This window comes from Camellia sinensis, chromosome 14 (assembly GCF_055761805.1).
Source record: "Camellia sinensis isolate YWXY chromosome 14, ASM5576180v1, whole genome shotgun sequence".
NCBI classification, from domain to species: domain Eukaryota; kingdom Viridiplantae; phylum Streptophyta; class Magnoliopsida; order Ericales; family Theaceae; genus Camellia; species Camellia sinensis.
This window is the reverse complement of record NC_138974.1, coordinates 121,290,434-121,310,097: the sequence shown is the minus strand read 5'-3', so window position 1 is coordinate 121,310,097 and position 19,664 is coordinate 121,290,434. Positions and strand designations below refer to the sequence as shown.

Genomic DNA, 19,664 nt, shown 5'->3' with positions numbered 1-19,664 from the left:
TTGAGCCATGGTTAAGGCGTAACCTTAGTGGTTGGGCGAGACTGGATCAAAAACTCCAAATTCAAATAGTTGTTCTTGAGTAGTCTTCACTCTTTTATCATTTTCTCTCTCCACACTTTGAATCTTGATGTGAGGCTAGAACGATTAGAACGCTAATTTCTGGGGCTTCAATTTGTACATAAGAATGACCCTAAACAAAGCCCAGACAAGAGAGTTATGCCCATTTGAATTTTGAGAATCTGTAATGTGTGCATAGTTCGCTCGAGTGCAAGCGGTACATAGACCTTTCCAGCTTTGTTTTTCAAAATTGTCTAAAATACTACAAGCCTTGATTCACCACTTGACCGGTCTATTCGAGATAATATAGATACTAAGAGATTTCATTCACTGCTCTAGCGCAGATTTGACCACTTGAGCGATTTGTACGGGATCAAATGTTTAAAAGTCACTTTTTTGGTCAAAGTCTCTTCACTTTTCATCCTCGGTTCTTTATCTTTTCTTCATTTTTGAGCTTTAAGCACTTATACCTTGGATTTCATCTCTTTATAGTGAGAATCTCATACTAATCCCTTATACCAAAACATAGAGCATGGCGAGAGCTTCCTTTTAATCTGAGCGGATTGTGTTTTCACTGAAGTTGGATTTTCGGGCTTTTTTCTCTTCTTCATTGAGGTAGGGATTTCTTTGCTCTTTTTCAATACCTTGTTATAGATAGACATGTAGTAGTTTTTATCGCATTAAAAGCATATTTTGTTATGGGATTTTGGAAAGGTGTGAAAAGGGTTTAGGGTTTTGAATTTTTAGAGTTAAATAATCATATTTTGGGTTGATTTAGTAAATTGGGAGGTAGTTAATCACGTTTACATTGATAGTGGTGAAAAATCCTAATTTGTAATTAAGCGTTTGATAACACGAAAGGAATTAAAGTTGAATAATTGTTGGGCTATGTGTTTACAGTGGTGGTATGGTAAATCATTTTGACTTTTGTCATTGAGATCAAATTTCCATTATAGAGTTGTATTGCATGGCTAAGGAATTAGGACATAGTCCATGTAATAACTATTATAGTAAGGTTGACGGTTATGGTGGGTTGGAGTTGCTAAAATATAATGCTAATGTATTGATATTGGACGCATTTGTAGATGAAAACAAAGTAATAGATGTTTACATAAGACACAATTTGGATGATTATGTAAGTGTTGGTATTTTTCCATAATAATAATATATATAATAAATTAAATAGAAATGCCAAAATAATTTTTTTTATTATTATTAAAGAATGAAATACAGAATAAACTACTGAACTAAAAATATAGGAATGAAATAGATTACATCATGGAACATATAACAAGATGGATTTGCATAGACATACAAAATAACATACAATAAATAGTTTAAATTTAAAACTTCAAAGAACAAAAGATAAGGGATGCAAACTGAAACCTATGGTATACACAGTTTCCTTAAAACAGATTCTTCAACTCACCGATAGGTGCTGGAGGTATGCTGACGTCTATTTCCCAAGATACGACAGTCGAAACAAGCTATAGCTGAAGCATCTTTTGAATAGCTTAGACGAACTTAACAATGGCAGCACTCTCTCTCTCTAAAAAGAACCAAAGAATGGGTTAGGAAAAAGAAGATTGGAAAAATCTCTTTGGTGTAAAAACTATCTCCAACTTTATTATCTCAAAACACTATCTCCATTTTCCATCTAAAAAATCTCTTCAAAATCATCCTACCAAGTTGGAGGGGAAAGACCTCTATTTATAAAAGTAGGGGGAGCCCCTAGCCATAAAGGCTATCATCATGAGGGTCATCAAATGCCATTAACTAAGGCCATCAACTCTAGCCATTAAGGCTGGAGTTACAAAGGTTAAAAACCTCCCTTGTATTGGATATATATATATATATATATACATATAATGCTATTTGAATAATCCAACTAGATAGGTCGCAAAACGGATACGGATGTTGGGTCACAACTCGATCCAAGCCCAATCTCAAACACATGCACAAGTTAAGCCCAACACAACACTGCTCAGCCCAAGCTCATGACTATGTCCAAGTATAAGACCAAACCCAACACATGCACAGGCACAAGCCTAGGCCCAGTGTAAACCAAAATTCAATCCAAATCTAAGCCCAACTTTTCTTGATGCCCACTTTATGAGGCAATTCTCATTCACAACTCAATGATTTTGGCTCATTATTTTTATATTGTAATCTTCTCACTTAAGAAAATACAAAACCAATTAGACCCTCCATCAACTGGCAATTGGGTCCCACTTTAATTTCACATTAAAGTAGTTAAAAAACCATTATTTTCCAACAGTAAATATACAAAATGAGTCAAGTAGGGCCAAGTGTAGAAAGAAGTAAGGGTAAGGGGGTAGTTGTTGATGTTCAAGTAAAAGAAGAGAAAGATAGTGATGCATATGATCCTAATTAGTCAAATTCTTCTTCTGATGAGTTTGAAAAATATAATAACAGTAAGTATGGGCAATGTGATGATGATGCTTTATATGATCAAAATATTGATAAAGATGTAGAATTTGGTGGTTTAGGAGTATTAAGGATGTTGTGGGTGATGTAGATGACAATGATGACCTACATAGCGTAGATAGGTCATTTGATGAGCTAAAAAACATTGACAACTCCTTTGATGAAGATAGTAATTCCAAAAGGATTAAATGCCCTATTTTTAGTGAGACTGACATGTAGAATCCTACATTCCAATTTGGTATGGAGTTCAAGATACATGATTTATTTAGGGATTCTGTAAAGGAATATGCTATTAAGTGGGGCAAACAAATCACATTTACTAAGAATGGCAAACAAAAGGTTAGGGCAGAATGCAAAAGTGGTTGTCCTTGGGTTTGTTATGCTTCTTTTGTGAAGAGTGAATGGGTGTATAGGATCAAAACTTTTGTAGATGAACACACATGCAATAGAACATTTGATGTACCACATGTGAGTAGTAGATGGATTGTGAAGAGATATTGGGAAAGGATAAGGTTAAACGCTACTTGGCCAATTAAGTCATTGACAAACACCATTGCAACAGAGTACAATGTGCAGGTTAACATAAAGAAAACGAGAAGGGCAAAAAGAAAGGCTTTGACAATGATTGAGGGTACTGCTGTTGAACAATTTACAATGCTTTGGGGTTATGTAGAAGAGATTAAAAGTACTAATCCTGGAACGACAGTATGTATGAAGGTGAAAGAAGTTCCAAAAGTTGATGAAGGGGATGAGCAAGTGTCAAAGTTTAAGAGATTTTATTTGTGTTGGGGTTTATTGAATAAGAGTTTTCAGAATACTTGTAGGCTAGTCATTGGACTGGATGGTTACCATTTAAAGAGGCCACATGGTGGAGTATTGTTAACTGTAGTCGGGATAGATGCAAATAATTGTATATTTCCATTTGCCTATGCCATTTTTGAGAAGAAGAAGAAGAAGAAGAAGAATAAATAGTTGTGGTTTCTGAATTTGTTAGAACAAAATCTTAACATTGTGAATTCTTATTGTTATACCTTTATAAGTGACAAGTGAAAAATCTAGAAATCTCCAAGATATTGATTTGTGATTATGTATCAATTTTAACCAGTAAATAACAATCCCAATCAAACAAGCCAGACAAATCAACGCAACGATTTTAATATGGAAAAACCACAATTGGAGTGCCTCCAATTGTGATAAAAAAAACTACCGACAAAAGCCATAAAACAATCCACTAAGAAGACAAAAGGAATTACACAAGTGTACTCTCAATTACCTAACGAATCCACGCCTGAACTGAACCGACCCCTATATGCCTTTTCCACCACAGTCTTTACCTCAAATTGTCTTGCCCAACATTAAATCCACAACGTTAATGTCGAATCCACGATGATGAGCCACTCTAGAATCCACCAAAACTTCAAGCCCAAATTTCACAGAATCCACCAAAAAACAACTCGCTCTTTTGTATTGAATAAATAAAACAAACAAACCTTTTGATATGATCCACTCAATTCATGATTAATCTCTTGCAGATATCAAAAGAAAACAAGCAAAGAAGCTCCAGATAAAAACCCTTATACCCAAAAACAAGATTTGGAAGCCGTACCCTAAAATCGGAATGAAACACATATTTATAGAAAACAGATCCATGATCTCCGCTGGAGTGCAAGAATGTCGCTCGAGCGGATCTATGCTTGAGCGCAAGAATAGCTGCTTGAGCGGGAAAAAAAAACACCCAGTACTTTTACAGGTGAGTGAAACTTCTGAACGGATTGCATCTCCGCTCGAGCGCAAGAATGGCCGCTTGAGCAGAAAACCAACTTCGATTGCAATTTTACAACTTTGATCCCCGACATAGTCAGCGAAGTGGCAAACATGAAAGAATAAACACCACAAACTTCTCTGCAAGGCACAATTTAGGTTAGATTCGCATCTAAAACTCATAGCCTCACTGAAACAAAAGAACGAATAAAATTACAACTGAAATGAGTTTTGTCAAACGGGATTGCCAAGAATAAAAACCTAACAACAAGCAAAAATGGCTAATTAATGTAATGGCTGGGCTGTTTCCAAATGCCTCACATAGGTTTTGTGTAAGGCATTTGTGCAACAATTTCAAGGGTGAACATAAGGGTAGGGTCTTGAAAGATTTGCTATGGAAGGCTACTAGGGCAAGCATTATTTTTGCATTCACCAAAGTTATGGAAAAAAAATCAAAGGAGATAATTGTGCAGCATACAATTAGTTGGCTGAAAGGCCACCAATCCATTAGAGTATAATTCACTTCAACAGTTTCCTAAAGTGTGACATTTTGTTGAATAATCAATGTGAATGTTTCAATTCAAGCTTATTGCAAGCTAAGGATAAACCTATGGTCACCATGTTGGAGAAAATAAGAGTTTTGTTGATGGAAACAGTTCAAAAAAGAAAGGAAACAATGAAAAGGTACAACAAAGGCCCTATATGTCCTATGATTCAACATATTTTAGAGAAGGTAAAGGTGAATGCATCTAGTTGGATTCCTAGATGGAATGGGGGTTTCCAATTTGAAGTTGTTGCCCCATATGGTGAGCAATATAAGGTGGACGTAAAAGAATGGACTTGTGGATGTAGGAAATGAGATTTGTCAGGCATTCCTTGTGCTCATGTTGTTCCTGCTGCAAACTACATGGGTGAAGAACCAGAAAAGTATGTGCATTAGTACTACAAAGAGGAAACTTACTTAAGGATTTATGAGAACATGTTGAGTCCTATCAATGGTAGACAAATGTTACCAACAACTGTTGGACCCTTAGTGAGCGATTCTTTAGCCATTGTAGAATTTACCTCAACGATGATTTCATTGAGACATTTTTCCAGCACAAGTGTGAGGCCTCGGTAAGTGCCCCACATTTCAGCTTCAAGGCTATAGCACTTCTCTAGCTTTCCAAAGAAACCACATAGCTAGACTCATTTTTCATCTCTAAAGACCCCTTCAAAGCCTCCTTCCCCTAGGTCTCCTTATGCACATCCGTTCGTATTGAGTTTGATTTCCCCTGTAGAAGAAGTAAGTCATTTAATTAGTTTAGATGAGTGATTGGTCGAGGTAACAAACAAAAGAAAAGCGTGTTGAATCTCACTAGCATAATTATGTATGAAAAATAAGGTTTTTTTGCAAAATAGGATCAGAATTTTCAAGAACTTTTTCATTCCTATCCTTCCAGAGTTGACAGAGAGAAACAACAAACACAATATTGCAAAGTGGATCAGTTTGTGAATAAGGTTTCAAATTCTTTTTAGGCCAGGTATTAAGGTGCAACTGATTGTCCTTCGAATACCAATGATAGCCCACATTGACCCAAACAGCTTTGGTGATATTAGATCCACAAAATGCTCCATGTCTTTAGTGTGAATACCACACCTAGGATAAGAAGCATTGGTTATCAACCCCCTTTTCACTCTTAGATCATTGGTTAAAAGCCTTCTTAGAAGGATCAACCAAAGGAAACTTTTGAGTTTTTGTCAAACTTTTAGTTTCCAAACCCACTCCAAGTCCATACTACAATCACCTGATTGGAGACAATTTTACAGGCAACTAATAGTTATCGAATGTACACATTTAATCATTGTTACTTGATAATTTTAATATGCTTGTGTATGTGTAGGTCACTCGAGCTTATGAGTAGAAATTGGACTTAATTTCATAGTTGAAACCCAAGATTAAGCTCCAATTCAACTTTGAAGGCTTAGAAGAATCTAAATAATTTTAATCAAGCAAGAAAAGCCCAACCCATGAAGTTCGAAGAAATAAAAGTTAGATTTAATGCAATCTCGCTAGAAGAGTCACTATGTACAATATTCTATATTTTGGGCATATCTCTCCCATCTGATATCTGATATCGAATTGAGGTAAATCAAAAGGTGTTGGAAAGCTAACTTAAAGGGTTACAATTTTGTGTGAAATAGGAATTCTCCTTTTTTGACATTTACTAGGTCAAAATGGGTCCACAAGATGAGTGAAAAAAGCTAGGAATAATTCTATCCGAATTTTCTTTTTATTTTGGAGAATTCTAGCCTCTTGGGTATTATTTAAATGTGTCCTATGTCTATAAATACAAAAGCCTATTGATCATTAGGGTTATTGAGAATTCTAGAGAAAAGTGGAAAGAGGTAAGGAAAAGAGGTTTTCCATCTCAACCATGAGCGGCTAATCTTTTTATTCGGAATTGAGATGAAGCCCTATTCAAGTAATTTGTATGAATGAATTATGCCTTTAGTTTTGATTTGCTTTGGATAATCATTGTATAACTTTCAAAGATTTTTTATTCAAGTAAAGTTTTCATCTAATGAATGTATTCGATTTTTATGATTGAGAAATATATTGTTATACAAGTGTTTTATTCGTTTGTATAAACAAAGCGTGAGACGAGTTATACTTAAGGAAGACAAGTCGTGCTACAACCCTAGTTTAGTGTAGACGATTTGTGCCTGCGATTTGATTATGCTCATTCTCTTGACGATGATATCAAGGCTTGTAGCCATAATACATCATTATTATCCGAATCATTGATTTAATGGAATTCAATGTATTAATTACTTGTTATGAGATTAGAGGTGGACTCGAAATCTCAAACTATTTTCTACTTCAATTCCACCTCAATCTTCTTGTTGTTTAATAATTGTTTTCAGTTAATTTTATAATAAAATCAAAATATTCATCTGATTTGAATTAATTAAGAATTGATTTTCTAATATTTAAACAACTTAGTCTTTTAATCCCTGTAGATCGATACCCAAACTAAACCATTATTCTATTGAATTAAGGTCCTATTAAAGATTTATTTTTAGTGTGAAAACGACCCATCAGTAGCCACAGTAGAAAAACCTCCCTTTATGAACCCCTTCCAATGAGGAGTGTCAAGGAAAGTAACAAAGAGAGGTAACATGACTTTAAGCACGCAACCAAGGGCAGCACTAGGGATTTGAGAACTTAAACAGTTCATATCCCAATTGACCTCATCATCCATAAGTTTATTCACTATATCAGAGTTCATAAGGAGGTGATTAGGGTATGATGAAGCTAAGGCCTCTTCACCACACCACCAATCATGCCAAATAGAAATGCTAGAACCATCACCAACACACCATTTAATACCTTCCTCAGAATATCTCTAGTTTTCATAATGCCCCTCCAAATGTGAGAGAGCTTTCTCTTAGGGGAATGATTAGGTAAATTGCTTTTAGAAAGGTACTTCTCCTTTAGGACTTTAACCCAAAGGCAGTCCTCATTGTTCGTGATTTTCAAACCCAACTTCGACAAAAGAGCCATATTATGGGTTTTGGCTTTTCTTAGGCCAAGCCCTCCCATTTTCTTGCTTTTGCATATAATCTCCTAGTTCACAAGGTGGACTTTCTTATTGTTTTTAGTGTCACCCCAAAGAAAATTGCAGTTAAGGTAGGTGAATGGGCCTAAATTGGTTTATAAAGAACATTACAAACGCTAATGGACCTAATTTGGCAAATGGATTCGGGGTTGTCCAATTTCGGAATAAGAGTAATCAGAATGTATTTGACAATATGAAGTGACACTTTTATTAGAAAAATAGGTCTTAGTAAACTTGCACATAGAAGGGCCAACAATGTCCCAATGAGCATGATAAAGACAATGGAATACAAAAGAAAATGAGAAAATTTTGAAAGGATTGGAATTTCAAGTTATGTTTGATTGAGTTAGGAAATAGAGAAAGATATAGCCTAAGTGAACTCAAAAAACAAAAAAGTGGGATTCCATTTCCCCTCACTTTCTTCCCTCTTGAGTTTTCTATTATAATCAAACAAAAAATCAGATTGCATTTCTTTTTCTCTTTTTATTTTTTTTCTTCAAATTCTCTAATCAAACACAACTTTAAGAAAACTAATGAAATAAATGCATAGAGGATAACATGATCAAGAAAAGCGTTGTTTTGTATTGGATAGAGGAAGAGTTGTAGTTAGATTTTTCTTTCTTTTTTTCTTGAGCATGGTCAAGAAAAGAATTGGGTAGAGGAAGAGATGTGGTTAGATTTTTTGGAAAATTGTAAAAAAAATCTCATACTCTTGTAACAAAATAAATTGTGGGTTTTTAATTTTATTAATTTAAATTCTAATTTTTTTAAAAAAATTTAAACCATCAGTCCATTTCCGTTAAGTAAAATTAACGGAAAACGAATAAAATTAATGAAAAATATTATTTTAGATATTTTATATAAATCTACATTGACTTTTATGATTAAAATATCATATTTTTTCATTAGTTTTACTTAATAGAAATAAGATGATGGTTTAGATTAAAAATAAATCAAACAATTATAGTTTAAATTGATAAAATTAAAAACTCAGTTTATTTTGTTATAAGAGTCAATCTCTAATTTTTTTTTTTTAATTTTCTAAAGATTTTTCTTTCTTGAAAATGAAATTTATAGATGCATTTATTGCAGTATATAAAATTATTTATAATTATTTTTTTGTTTTTGTTTTTATTTTGAAAATGCATAAAAGTATTTGGTATAACTTATATTTTTATCCATAATCAGATTCATCATCACAGCCTATGATTTGATTTCCATCTTCAAAAAAAAAATTATATTTTAATTTATAAGGCAAAAATAATTTGAATAAATTGAAGGAAAAAAAAAAACTACTTATTAAAAACAAGAAATATATTCAACGGTTGTTTCCTAATTGTTAACTTCTAACTTATTAAAAATTGTACTAAAAAGGCCTATACTTAATGGGATTGGGGACGATGTTGTCACAGTATTATGCTGTGAAAACAACCCTTTACTTGATTATAATCTCGAAGTATTATAAAAATTTGTTTCCCACTTTCATAAATTCTTTATCTCCTGGTTTTAATTTTTTAAATGTTTGAGAATAGTGATATAAATAAAGTACTATTCACTAATGTTGTGTTTAGTTCATAGATTTGAGAATAAATTTGAAAAGGAAAAGAAAAAATGTGTGTGAAACGTATGTGAAATGTGATATATTTTATTTACATTTCATTTACTTTTTTACTTTTTCTTTCTAAATCTCTTCCAAAATTTATGAACCAAACACAGCCTAAGAGTGAGAGATTACGCTTTTTATCTACTCATTAAAATATTTAAAAAATATCCGCAACAAACAAAGTAAGGTGAACACGTAAAAGGAAAGCTTGAAAGTTAATACCTTGATAAGCAAAATAGTAAATTCATTTTATTTTATTCCTTAATTTTAAAAATGGACTAATATTTTGGAACAATAAAAAATAAAATAAGGAACTAATATTTTGAAATGGAAGAAGTAATAATTTTATAAATAATTAATATTTAAAATCTTAATGTACAAATAATATAACTGTAATTTCTTTTGTAAGAATATTATAATAATAAAAAGTGAGTCATCTCCTTGTGTCCTCATAATTATATTATGTCTTTCCTTATGTCATTTCCTTGTGTCCTTAGAATTGCTTTATGGGTTTGTTACCGTTTATATTTTTAAATTATTGTTAAATTATCTATTTAATTTATAAACTATTGATTAAATCTATTAAGTTGTTATAGTACATGAATCAAAATCTATTTAGTTTCTAAACTATTGATTGAATCTATTAAGTTTCCAAAATATTTAATTCAAATTGGGAACAATCAAGTTCTGCTCTTCCATCATCAATTTGTAGATGACTCTCTTCTATTATGTGAAGCTGAGCTATCAGAAGCTCTTAGTTTGAAAAGGATCCTCAAGTGTTTTGAAGTAGCATCAGGTCTCAAAATCAACTATCATAAGAGTATGGTTTGTGGGGTTGGTATCTCTGACTCTGCTCTTGAGGAGTTTGCATCCCTGCTGAATTGCAAGACTCAAAGTTTACCAGTTAAGTACCTAGGATGGCCTCTCGGTGCTAATCCAAGAAGAAAGAGGATGTGGAAGCCAGTTATTGAAAAATTCAAACTAAGGCTTGCTGGTTGGAAAATGAGGTTTCTCTCTTTTGCAGAGAGATTGACCTTGGTGAAAGTAGTGTTGTCATGCCTGCTAGTGTATTACTTGTCTATGTTCACGTTACCTAAAGGAATAGCTAAGGAGATAGACAAAATTCAAGCTTCATTTTTATGGGGTGGCTCAGATCTGGAGAGAAAAATCCATCTTGTGAAATGGTTAGAGGTAACAAAGAGCATAAAACAAGATGGGCTGGGCATCAGAAGAATTAGGGATGTGAATATGTGCTTTTTACTCAAGTGGTGGTAGAGGTTTACTTCTGACCATGATTCCTTATGGAAGAGGGTCATATGTAATAAATACAAATTTCAAGGAAGGGCATGGTGTAGCTCGCCTTTTTCGTGACCCCTTTCAGAAGGTTGAAAGAAAGCCCTTGTAGACGTCCCCGAACGTCCCGAGAAGGAATCCCGTTTTGTCATTGGGGCTTACTACAGTTCGGACTCAATGTCACGATCCTGTATCTAATCTCGCAGAGTGCAATGCAAGACCGATGAATCATCAAAGAGTCCAAATCCGGCAAATCATTTTGAAAAACTGATTTTTAGAAAGAAATGCCAAACATGGACTGCTTTGCCAGATACAGAGTCACCACCTAAATATTTTATTTTTGGGAAAATTTAGGAAACCCTGACTCGTGCCTAAGGCCACGTGTCCGTCATCACCAAAGTTGCCTTGGCTTGGGAACTTGGGTACGATTGGGGAAGGTCACTTCGTGAGCACCCACGCTCGCCCGATCAAAGATCGGCCTCTACTAACCATGATATCGAGTTTTAAAAAAATTATGCGTTCTTAATCCGGTTATTAACCTAAAATTACTATGTGATGCGCACAGCATAAAAGTATAGACTAGATTGCCTAATTTGGAACAAAGTATCGCATATCCGTTTGTTTTGAAAATGGATTGAAGTTTGCTACTCGTAAGTAGGCTAAAGCACAGGTTTCGACGAATTATTCCAATTCGAGCAATCCAACCTTCTCCCACAGACATTCAGGCAGTTATATCACATAAGCACATAGTCTCATGGCAAGCATGCTGTCATGTTAACACTTACATACATGCAAGATGCTAAAGCATAAACACTCACAGTGTACCATGAGCCAAAACAAGGAACATGTTAGTAATAAATGCATGATCCTAGCTATGTTAAGATGGCTAATGCAACGCATGCAAAATGCAACTAGAATAGGCTCGGCTAAGCTAAGAATGGCATGTGGAATGCGACAACTCGATACACGTATTCAAGTTGGAATTAAAATGCTATGCAATTAGTATGATGCGCCGAGCCCAGTGCGTGCAATACGAATGAATGTAAACATGCATAGCATAAGGTATGCTACATCAAATATGCCCTAAAACTAACCATCATAAGCGGTTAAATAAAAGGGAGAAAGAAGTGGGGGTTGGAAGAGATGCATCACACACACGCACGCTTATTACACAATTGCGCCCTCTCGAGGGAGGGACCGAAAGAATAAAACAAATTAATTAACTAACAAACTAATTAAATATTACACAATACTTAATTGATTAAATGAATTAATTAGGCTAAGAAAGCAGTAAAGAGGCCTCGGGAAGAGGGATGAATGCGTGCACGCTCGGCTCCGCTCAAAAATCCATTGCCATACTCATGCTGCCTCTGTTTACACTGATCTGTACTTCTGAAAACTTCACAAGTCCCAAGGAAGCTTCAGAATCACTCCCTAAGAACTATGGGATGTCACCGACCAAGAGGTAAGGCCACCGGCCATGGGGAACTGGTCATCGACCATTTGTGGTAATATCGGCTAACAATTAATGGTTGGCCGACACTGAAGGTGGTCGACCGGCCATCTCTTTCTGCAGAATCCTGTTTTGCTGTAGCAGAGGACAAACAGAGCATGTCAATGCATTTTCAAAGCAATTTATGCACCACCACCCTCCTCAGCATGTTTGAGACTTAGAGGAGTATGGTTCTAGACCCTCGGGCCATCAATCACGTATTTCAATGCAGGATGGCCCAAGGTGCCAAGTGTGCAAATCAATATGGAATGAAATACACATAACACGTAAGGGGCCCCAACCTCTATCATGATTGATCAAGAGGCAAAGGATGCATGCTCGATGCTATGCAACCTAAACATGCGAGCATACTAGTGCAAAATGAGCATACAAGCAACAATGTTACACAAGATAATTAGCATATAACAATATGCAAAGACAAGTATGCAAACAAGCATGTGACTTCATTCAATCATGTGACAACATGTAAGGCAAACATGTAACAACATGTTAAGCAACATAAAACCAAAAGAATGCATGCCAAATGCACTACCACTTAAGCATGCAACAACATGTTAATAGGCCAAGTATACAACAACATGCAAGGCAAGCATGCAACAACATGCGGGGATGGTCTTACACCGAGATGGACAGCTCTCTAATAGGTCCAAAACAGTGGCCAAAATGCTAAGGGATAAGGGACAAAACCACATACAAACATGCATGCTAATGGTCCAATACTTAAGCATGAACGGGCAAATTTTAAGAGCACTTAAAAGGAAAGGAAAGCATGCAAATGTGACAACATTACATGCCCTGAAATGAAGCTAGGAGTGATGCCAAATCACATAAACAAGTCAAGCATGGCATGCTCAAGGCCGAAACGTAAGACTAGTCGAGGGACTTGAACCAAAACTACACAAAACAAAGAGTATATGGCAAGTATGACCCAAAACAGTCCTAAATCAAGCTAAAGTGAGCCTAAAACATGCAATGACCAAAGCCAAAACAAGCTAAAACAAAGGGACAAAATCATGAGACATGCAAGGCCATCAAAGAGGTGTTACACTACACCTAATACAACCAAACATGGCATGATTTAAGCAACCCAAAATAGAGTTATGACATGTCAAAACGAGCCCAAAAACCCGCTTAGATGGCATCTCAATGACCTAATCATGGAGACATACACAATGGTCCAAACATGGAGCACAAAACAACAACTCTTCAAAGCATTGAAGGGATGGCAAATGCAAGCATACAAGCATGGAACATGGACTGAAATAACATTCTAAATGATCCCAAACCACTGAAATGATCCACATAGAGCATGCTAGCAACTTGGACACTCAAAGCTAACAAGCTAGATTACATGGTAGCTATACAAAGTAAGTCATGGATGACCAAAACAACCAAAATCAGAGCTCCAGCATGCTACAACAAGCCTAAAAGTTTCATGGGATTGAGCCAAAATCATGCTAAAAACACATGTTACAACACAATGCATATTAAGGCCAAATCATGGGATTACAAGACAAGTGTATGAAGCATACATGGCACGTCTAAACCAACTCAAAACAGAGTTGTATCATGGCAAAACAAAGCCTAATACATGCTGAAATGGAGCTAAAACAAACTAAACACACATGCTACCACATAAGCCATTTATGCAAGCATTAAAGACAACAAGGAGAGGGGATGACACTCTCCTATTTAGGACTTCAAAACCGTCTCTCCACCACTGAAAATCCTCTGGATTTCAGTGGTAGAGAGGTCATGCAAAGACCAAAACAATGGCCAAAAGGTATGGCATAAAACAAGGCCTAACAAGGCCTTGGAGGGGGGAGACAACCCCAAACCTCAAAGTGACCTCAAACAAAGTTCTAAAACACATAAAATCAGAACTTTTATCAGTTATAGTCGAAGCTTAAAACAATAAGCAAGATAGGCTAAAAGCTTATGCAAAAATGGGAAATAAAGAAGGTAGGTTCTCACCTTTGAAGAACCTCTTCAAGAACACCACTCCAACACCTTCCTTGGATCAAAACCAGCCCAAGAACCCTAACAACAACTCCTTAAAGCCTTAATAACCCAAGGATGGTGTAACACTAGGTATCTTAGTACAAAACTAAGAATAAACACCCCTTTAGGGCACAAAATATAGTCAAATAAGGGAGTATAGATACAAAACTCTATCTAAGCTCTCTAACCTAATTTTTTTGAACCCTGGAGGAGGAAGGAGGAGCTCCCTCTTTATAGAGGCTCAAATCCTCAAGCTTCCAAGAGAAGCTAAACAAGAGGCAAATCCCTCCATACACGTGTATGGAGGGGAATAATTGTGCGTGCCAACTGACACTAAATATCTGTCAAAAGCAGATGGAAAGGGGTCGGCTGGAAAATATGGCCGATTAACCAAAAACAATGGCCGGCCGACCAAAAACATTGCCGACCGACCAAACAAATTGGCCGGTAGCAATAAAACAGGGCCGGTGGCCTCAAGCCGAGGCTAGTGAGGTGTGGGGATGGCCAACAAGCCATTCCCTGCCCTCAGAAGCAAAAAACACAAGTGTTTGGTGTACAACCAAGCACAAAACAAACAAGTCGAGAGGTCTTGAGGTAAGGCGCGCGACCGAAACCTCCGAGAACTCAAGACGAACACGAACATGGATGATCACCGAGTGTTCAAACGGTGACGTCCAAGTCTTGAGGACAGTCAAAAATGGGGTGTCTACAGCCCTACAGTTCGGCCTCCCGCGGTTCTAAATCTAATCTCATAAGTGCAATGTGAAATTGATAAACACCAAAGAGTCCAAATCCAGCACATCGTTGGGAAAATTGATTTTGAATCAAAAATGCCAAAATTGAACTGTTTTGCCAGATATAGAGTCGCCACCTAAATATTTATTTTAGGAAAATTTAGGAAACCCATGACTCGTGCCAAAGGCCAAGTGTCCGTCATCACCAAAGTTGCCTTAGTTGGGAAACTTAGGTATGAGAGGGGAAGGTCATGAATTGAGCATCCCCGCTCGCTCGATCAAAGATCGGCCTCTACTAATCATGATATGATTTTTATGTACATTATGCGCTCTTGTTTCGACTATTAGGCTAGCTTTTGTCACGACCCGAACCCACCCCTATGGGTTAAGGCCATAACCGGCCAGTAATCACGAGATTACCTACGGTCTCAAACCAAATAAAACGAAACTCATCAAAGTAAAGGGGCCAAACGGAAGCAAATTCAAAACCTTGTCCATAGAGCTGTGCTTATATGCACACCATCACGTTCTAAATATTTATGTGTTGATAACTCACATCAAAATATGTACCAACACAGAACATTGTACATACAAGATCATACAAGTTTAAGTTAGTCGAACCCAAGACTTATATACAAAAGTAGTCCAATGCTTTCGCCAACATAACAAAAACTATGAACAAAGGACAAAAGCGAAGACAGTCTCGTGCGTGAGACGTTTGGGTTGACTCCTCAAAACTCTGACTGTTTCTCACAATTTCACCGAGGCTGGTTCTGGACGTCCCTTGGCTCACCTACATGTACATGAATGAGCGTGAGCGAAAGTCCAGTCAATAATATCAAATAAAGTAGATACATAAGCAATCTTTGAAACAGTTACAGCAGACGGCCTTTGGCCCAATCACTTGGATCAATCGGCCTTCGGCCCAATCATTTATGTCAATCGGCCTTCGGCCCAATCATTTATGTCAATCGGCCTTCGGCCCAATCATTTATGTCAATTGGCCTTCGGCCTAATCATTCATGTCCATCGGCCTTTGGCCCAATCATTCATATCAATTGGCCTTTGGCCCAATCATTCATATCAATCGACCTTCGGCCCAATCATTCTTGTCAATCGGCCTTCGGCCCAATCATTCATGTCAATCGACCTTGGGCCCAATCATTCATATCAATCGTTGTCCACCATTCAAATTAATGAACTTACAAAACTTATATAGAAGTAAACAATTTGACAACAGTATATTTCAAATATCTTGTTAAGATATTACTCACAGTGATCGACTTGTGGATTTGTCCTGGAGCTTGACCCTACATGTCACATAACACATATGGGTCATAAATAATTCAATCCATTCTTTAATTCGCATATTCCTCTTTAGGCTTCATTCTTATCTCTTTAATTCAATTACAATGCTCAATGTATGCTTAAGAGTGCTTAGAAGTGAAAGGAAACGGAAAACAGAACACATAATACATTTTCAAAATTTCAGAAAACAGGGTCCCCGCTCGAGCGTAGACTTCCCCGCTTGAGCGAACCCTTGAGGCCTACAAAAGTACTGGATATGACAAATTTACGCTCGATTGCGAACTCTGGTGCTCGAGTGGAAGGCCTCTCTACATGGCTCTCTGCTCGAGCGTGAACTTCCCCGTTCGAGTGGGAGTCATGTCTGCAAAATATGCTGGGAGCACGAATTTCACGCTCGAACGGCGGTTTCCCTACTCGAGTGGACATCAATTTTTTGGGTTTCCCAGCTGAGTTCTTGAGTTCAAATCCAGCATTCAAACCAATCCAACTTACATTTTATGGCTCAAACTTCAAATATTTTTATGCTATCATGATACAAACACCCATTTACATCAATATGGAACTCAATATCATAAATCAAACACATGCATGTCCCAATTGACACCAAGCTCATTTCCAACATGCAAATTCATGCATTCATAGCTCCTATTCTTATAATTTGTACATGCATGTGATGTATTACCCTTGTTCTCAACCTAGATGATGCAAATGGTGTTCATTCTCATGAAACTCAACAAAAACATGCTTGCATGTATGATTTAACACTCATAATTCCATATTCAACTTAATACATGCTAGATTATGCAATTTCATTGCAATTATATATATGCATGCATACATTGACCTTCAATTCAACATAAACAACTCAATTCCACTTCAATCCTTACTCTTGATCATTAATCCACTTTGAATACACAAAATTACACATTAAAATCATGGATTCACTTACCTAGAGGCTCAATTCTTCCTATCTATAGCAAATTCTTGAGTAATCTTCCAAAATCTCCAAGCCTCAAGACCAAAACCTCAATGTCCTACACTCTCTCTCTCTAAGCTGACCCTCTCTTCTTTTCTTTGAGTTTATGATCAGTCCAAATGACGCTAAGGAAAGAAATTGAGTGTATTAAGGCCCCCACTCAACACATTATTTTATTATAAAACAATTGGGCACTTAATTCAATAATTTAATCTAATTAATTTGATCCAAATCAATTTCCAATTAAATTTCACCGTAGGCTTTAAAAATTACTCTAATCACAATGGTGTAATCAATTTCGGGTTCTATGGCCGATAAGGCCTTCAATTTAATTTCCAAAGTAGACAATCAAACAGATATTCCTACGGTGAACAGATAGAAATTCAAAAACACATATTTCACATAATAGCACACATAATCATACTCATATAAAGGACCAATTAACATAGTACAGAACAGGGGTATTACAGCTTTACTATGTGATGCGCACGAGCAAATATAGACTAGATTATCCGAATTTGAACAATTCAATTTTATGTTTGTTTTGCGAAAAGGGTTTGATTTTGCTACCTCAAGTGGGCTTAAAGTTTGCGAATTTGCCACTAAACAAAATGGGCTTAAAAACGTACATTTATTGAATTATTCCAATTCAAGCAACAAGCCTCCATCCACCGGCATTCAAGCAGTTTATCAAATAAGCATTTAGCCTCATGGCAAGCATGCTAGTCATGGAAATCACTCACACTCATGCAAGTATGCTAAAGCATTAAAAGCCCACCTACAACTCCGAGCCAAGATAAAACAAAAGAGTTAGAAAAATACATGTTCCTAACTATGGCAAATGTCTAATGCAACGCATGCAATAATGTAACTAAAATAGGCTCGGCTACTAAGCATGGCATATGAATTGATTTGATAACATGCGGTTAAACACGTATTCAAAGAATGTATTTAAACAACAATGTAGTTAGAATGATACGCTGAGCCTCGGTGCATGCAATACAAGATGAATGGATGCAAGCATAAGGTATGCTAATTGAAACATGATGCTCCTAAACTAACCATCAAAAGCAATTAAGTAAAAGGGAGAAAGACGTGGGGTTAGAAAACATACACATTATTACATCATGCTCTCACGAATGAGAGTTCGAATGAGTAAAGCTAAGCTAAGCTAATTAGGCTAAACTAATTAAGCTAATTATTACAAGCCAAAATAAATAACTAGCTAAACTAATTAACTAATTATTACAACAACAAATGAACTCATTAGCCAACTAACTAATTAAATAATTACAAAACAATTGCAACTAATAATTTAACTAAGTAATTAAGCTAAGCTAATTTGTTGTTCCGCCTCGGGAAATGAAAGATATGTATGCGCATGCTCGCCGGCCACCTGCCGACCACCAGTTGGCCACTGATGCATTGGTTCATCTTGTTGTACCAGAGGACAAACAGAGCAAAAAGAAGGTATTCTCACAGATTGTTTGCATAACTCACCATTCCTTTTCATGAACAAATCCAAGGAGTGATGAACTTAAGCCACAAACCATTAACTCAAGAAATTTCATTGCATGATGGCTTGTGATTCAAGATGTGCAAGTTCAATAAATGCAAAATGAGACACAAACCTCCTCTCTTTCATGAAAGATCAAGGGAAGAAGTTGACCTTGGAGACTTGGATCATTTCATCACTAGCAAGTATGAAATGGTCCAAGTTTCATGTGTTCAATTAACGTCCGATTGAACACACAGTTATTATCTTGCTCATCTTTTAATCCTAAGTTTTAGTTACTCATTTTAACTTACCAACCATTCTTTAATCCAATTAAGTCCAAAGGTGAATGAAAGTCCTCTAATTGAAAGAGAGCTCAAAACACAAGTTGCTTTGGGTATGAAAGAAATATCATACCGTTGGTAATGAACCCCCTAAGGGATTAAACCATTAAGTATTAAATCTCAATTTCACACTTAGGCAAACAAGTGACTTGAAACCATTTTCAAAGAAAAATTAAAAGCCAAGAAAGGAGGGAGGTTGCAGAGATGATTAGTGCTGAAATTAAGTATGAAAAGCCCAATAAACATGCAATCAACTCAAACAAGTGGTGTCTAAAGGCCTAAAATACTATGCTTGTGAGGACTATTACACTACAACTATGCAATGTAAGACTCAAATGCAACTAACAGCTAAGAACAGTTCTAAAATAGGTCTAAAACAGTCCTAAAATATGCTAGAATTGAGCTAACAAAAGCTAAAATAATAGGCTAAAACATAGAGCATGCTAGGCTAGTAAACAAAACACAAGGAGGGAAGGCTACCCCTTCCAAATTTAGACTTCAAAATATGATTTTAGCCACTGAAATAACT

General features: G+C 36.1%; 1 protein-coding gene across 1 annotated transcript; it reads left to right on the top strand.

Annotated features, from left to right (window-relative positions):
* The first annotated feature begins 2,745 nt into the window (after positions 1 to 2,745).
* LOC145807270 (uncharacterized) lies at positions 2,746 to 3,477 on the top strand. The gene has a single exon (XM_082905228.1). It carries the CDS (start codon positions 2,746 to 2,748, stop codon positions 3,475 to 3,477), a length of 732 nt encoding a protein of 243 aa, XP_082761354.1.
* The last annotated feature ends 16,187 nt before the right edge of the window (positions 3,478 to 19,664 follow it).

Bases quoted from the DNA above. Each gene is read 5' to 3' on its own strand.
- LOC145807270 (XM_082905228.1), top strand. From the start codon at position 2,746: ATGGAGTTCAAGATACATGATTTATTTAGGGATTCTGTAAAGGAATAT.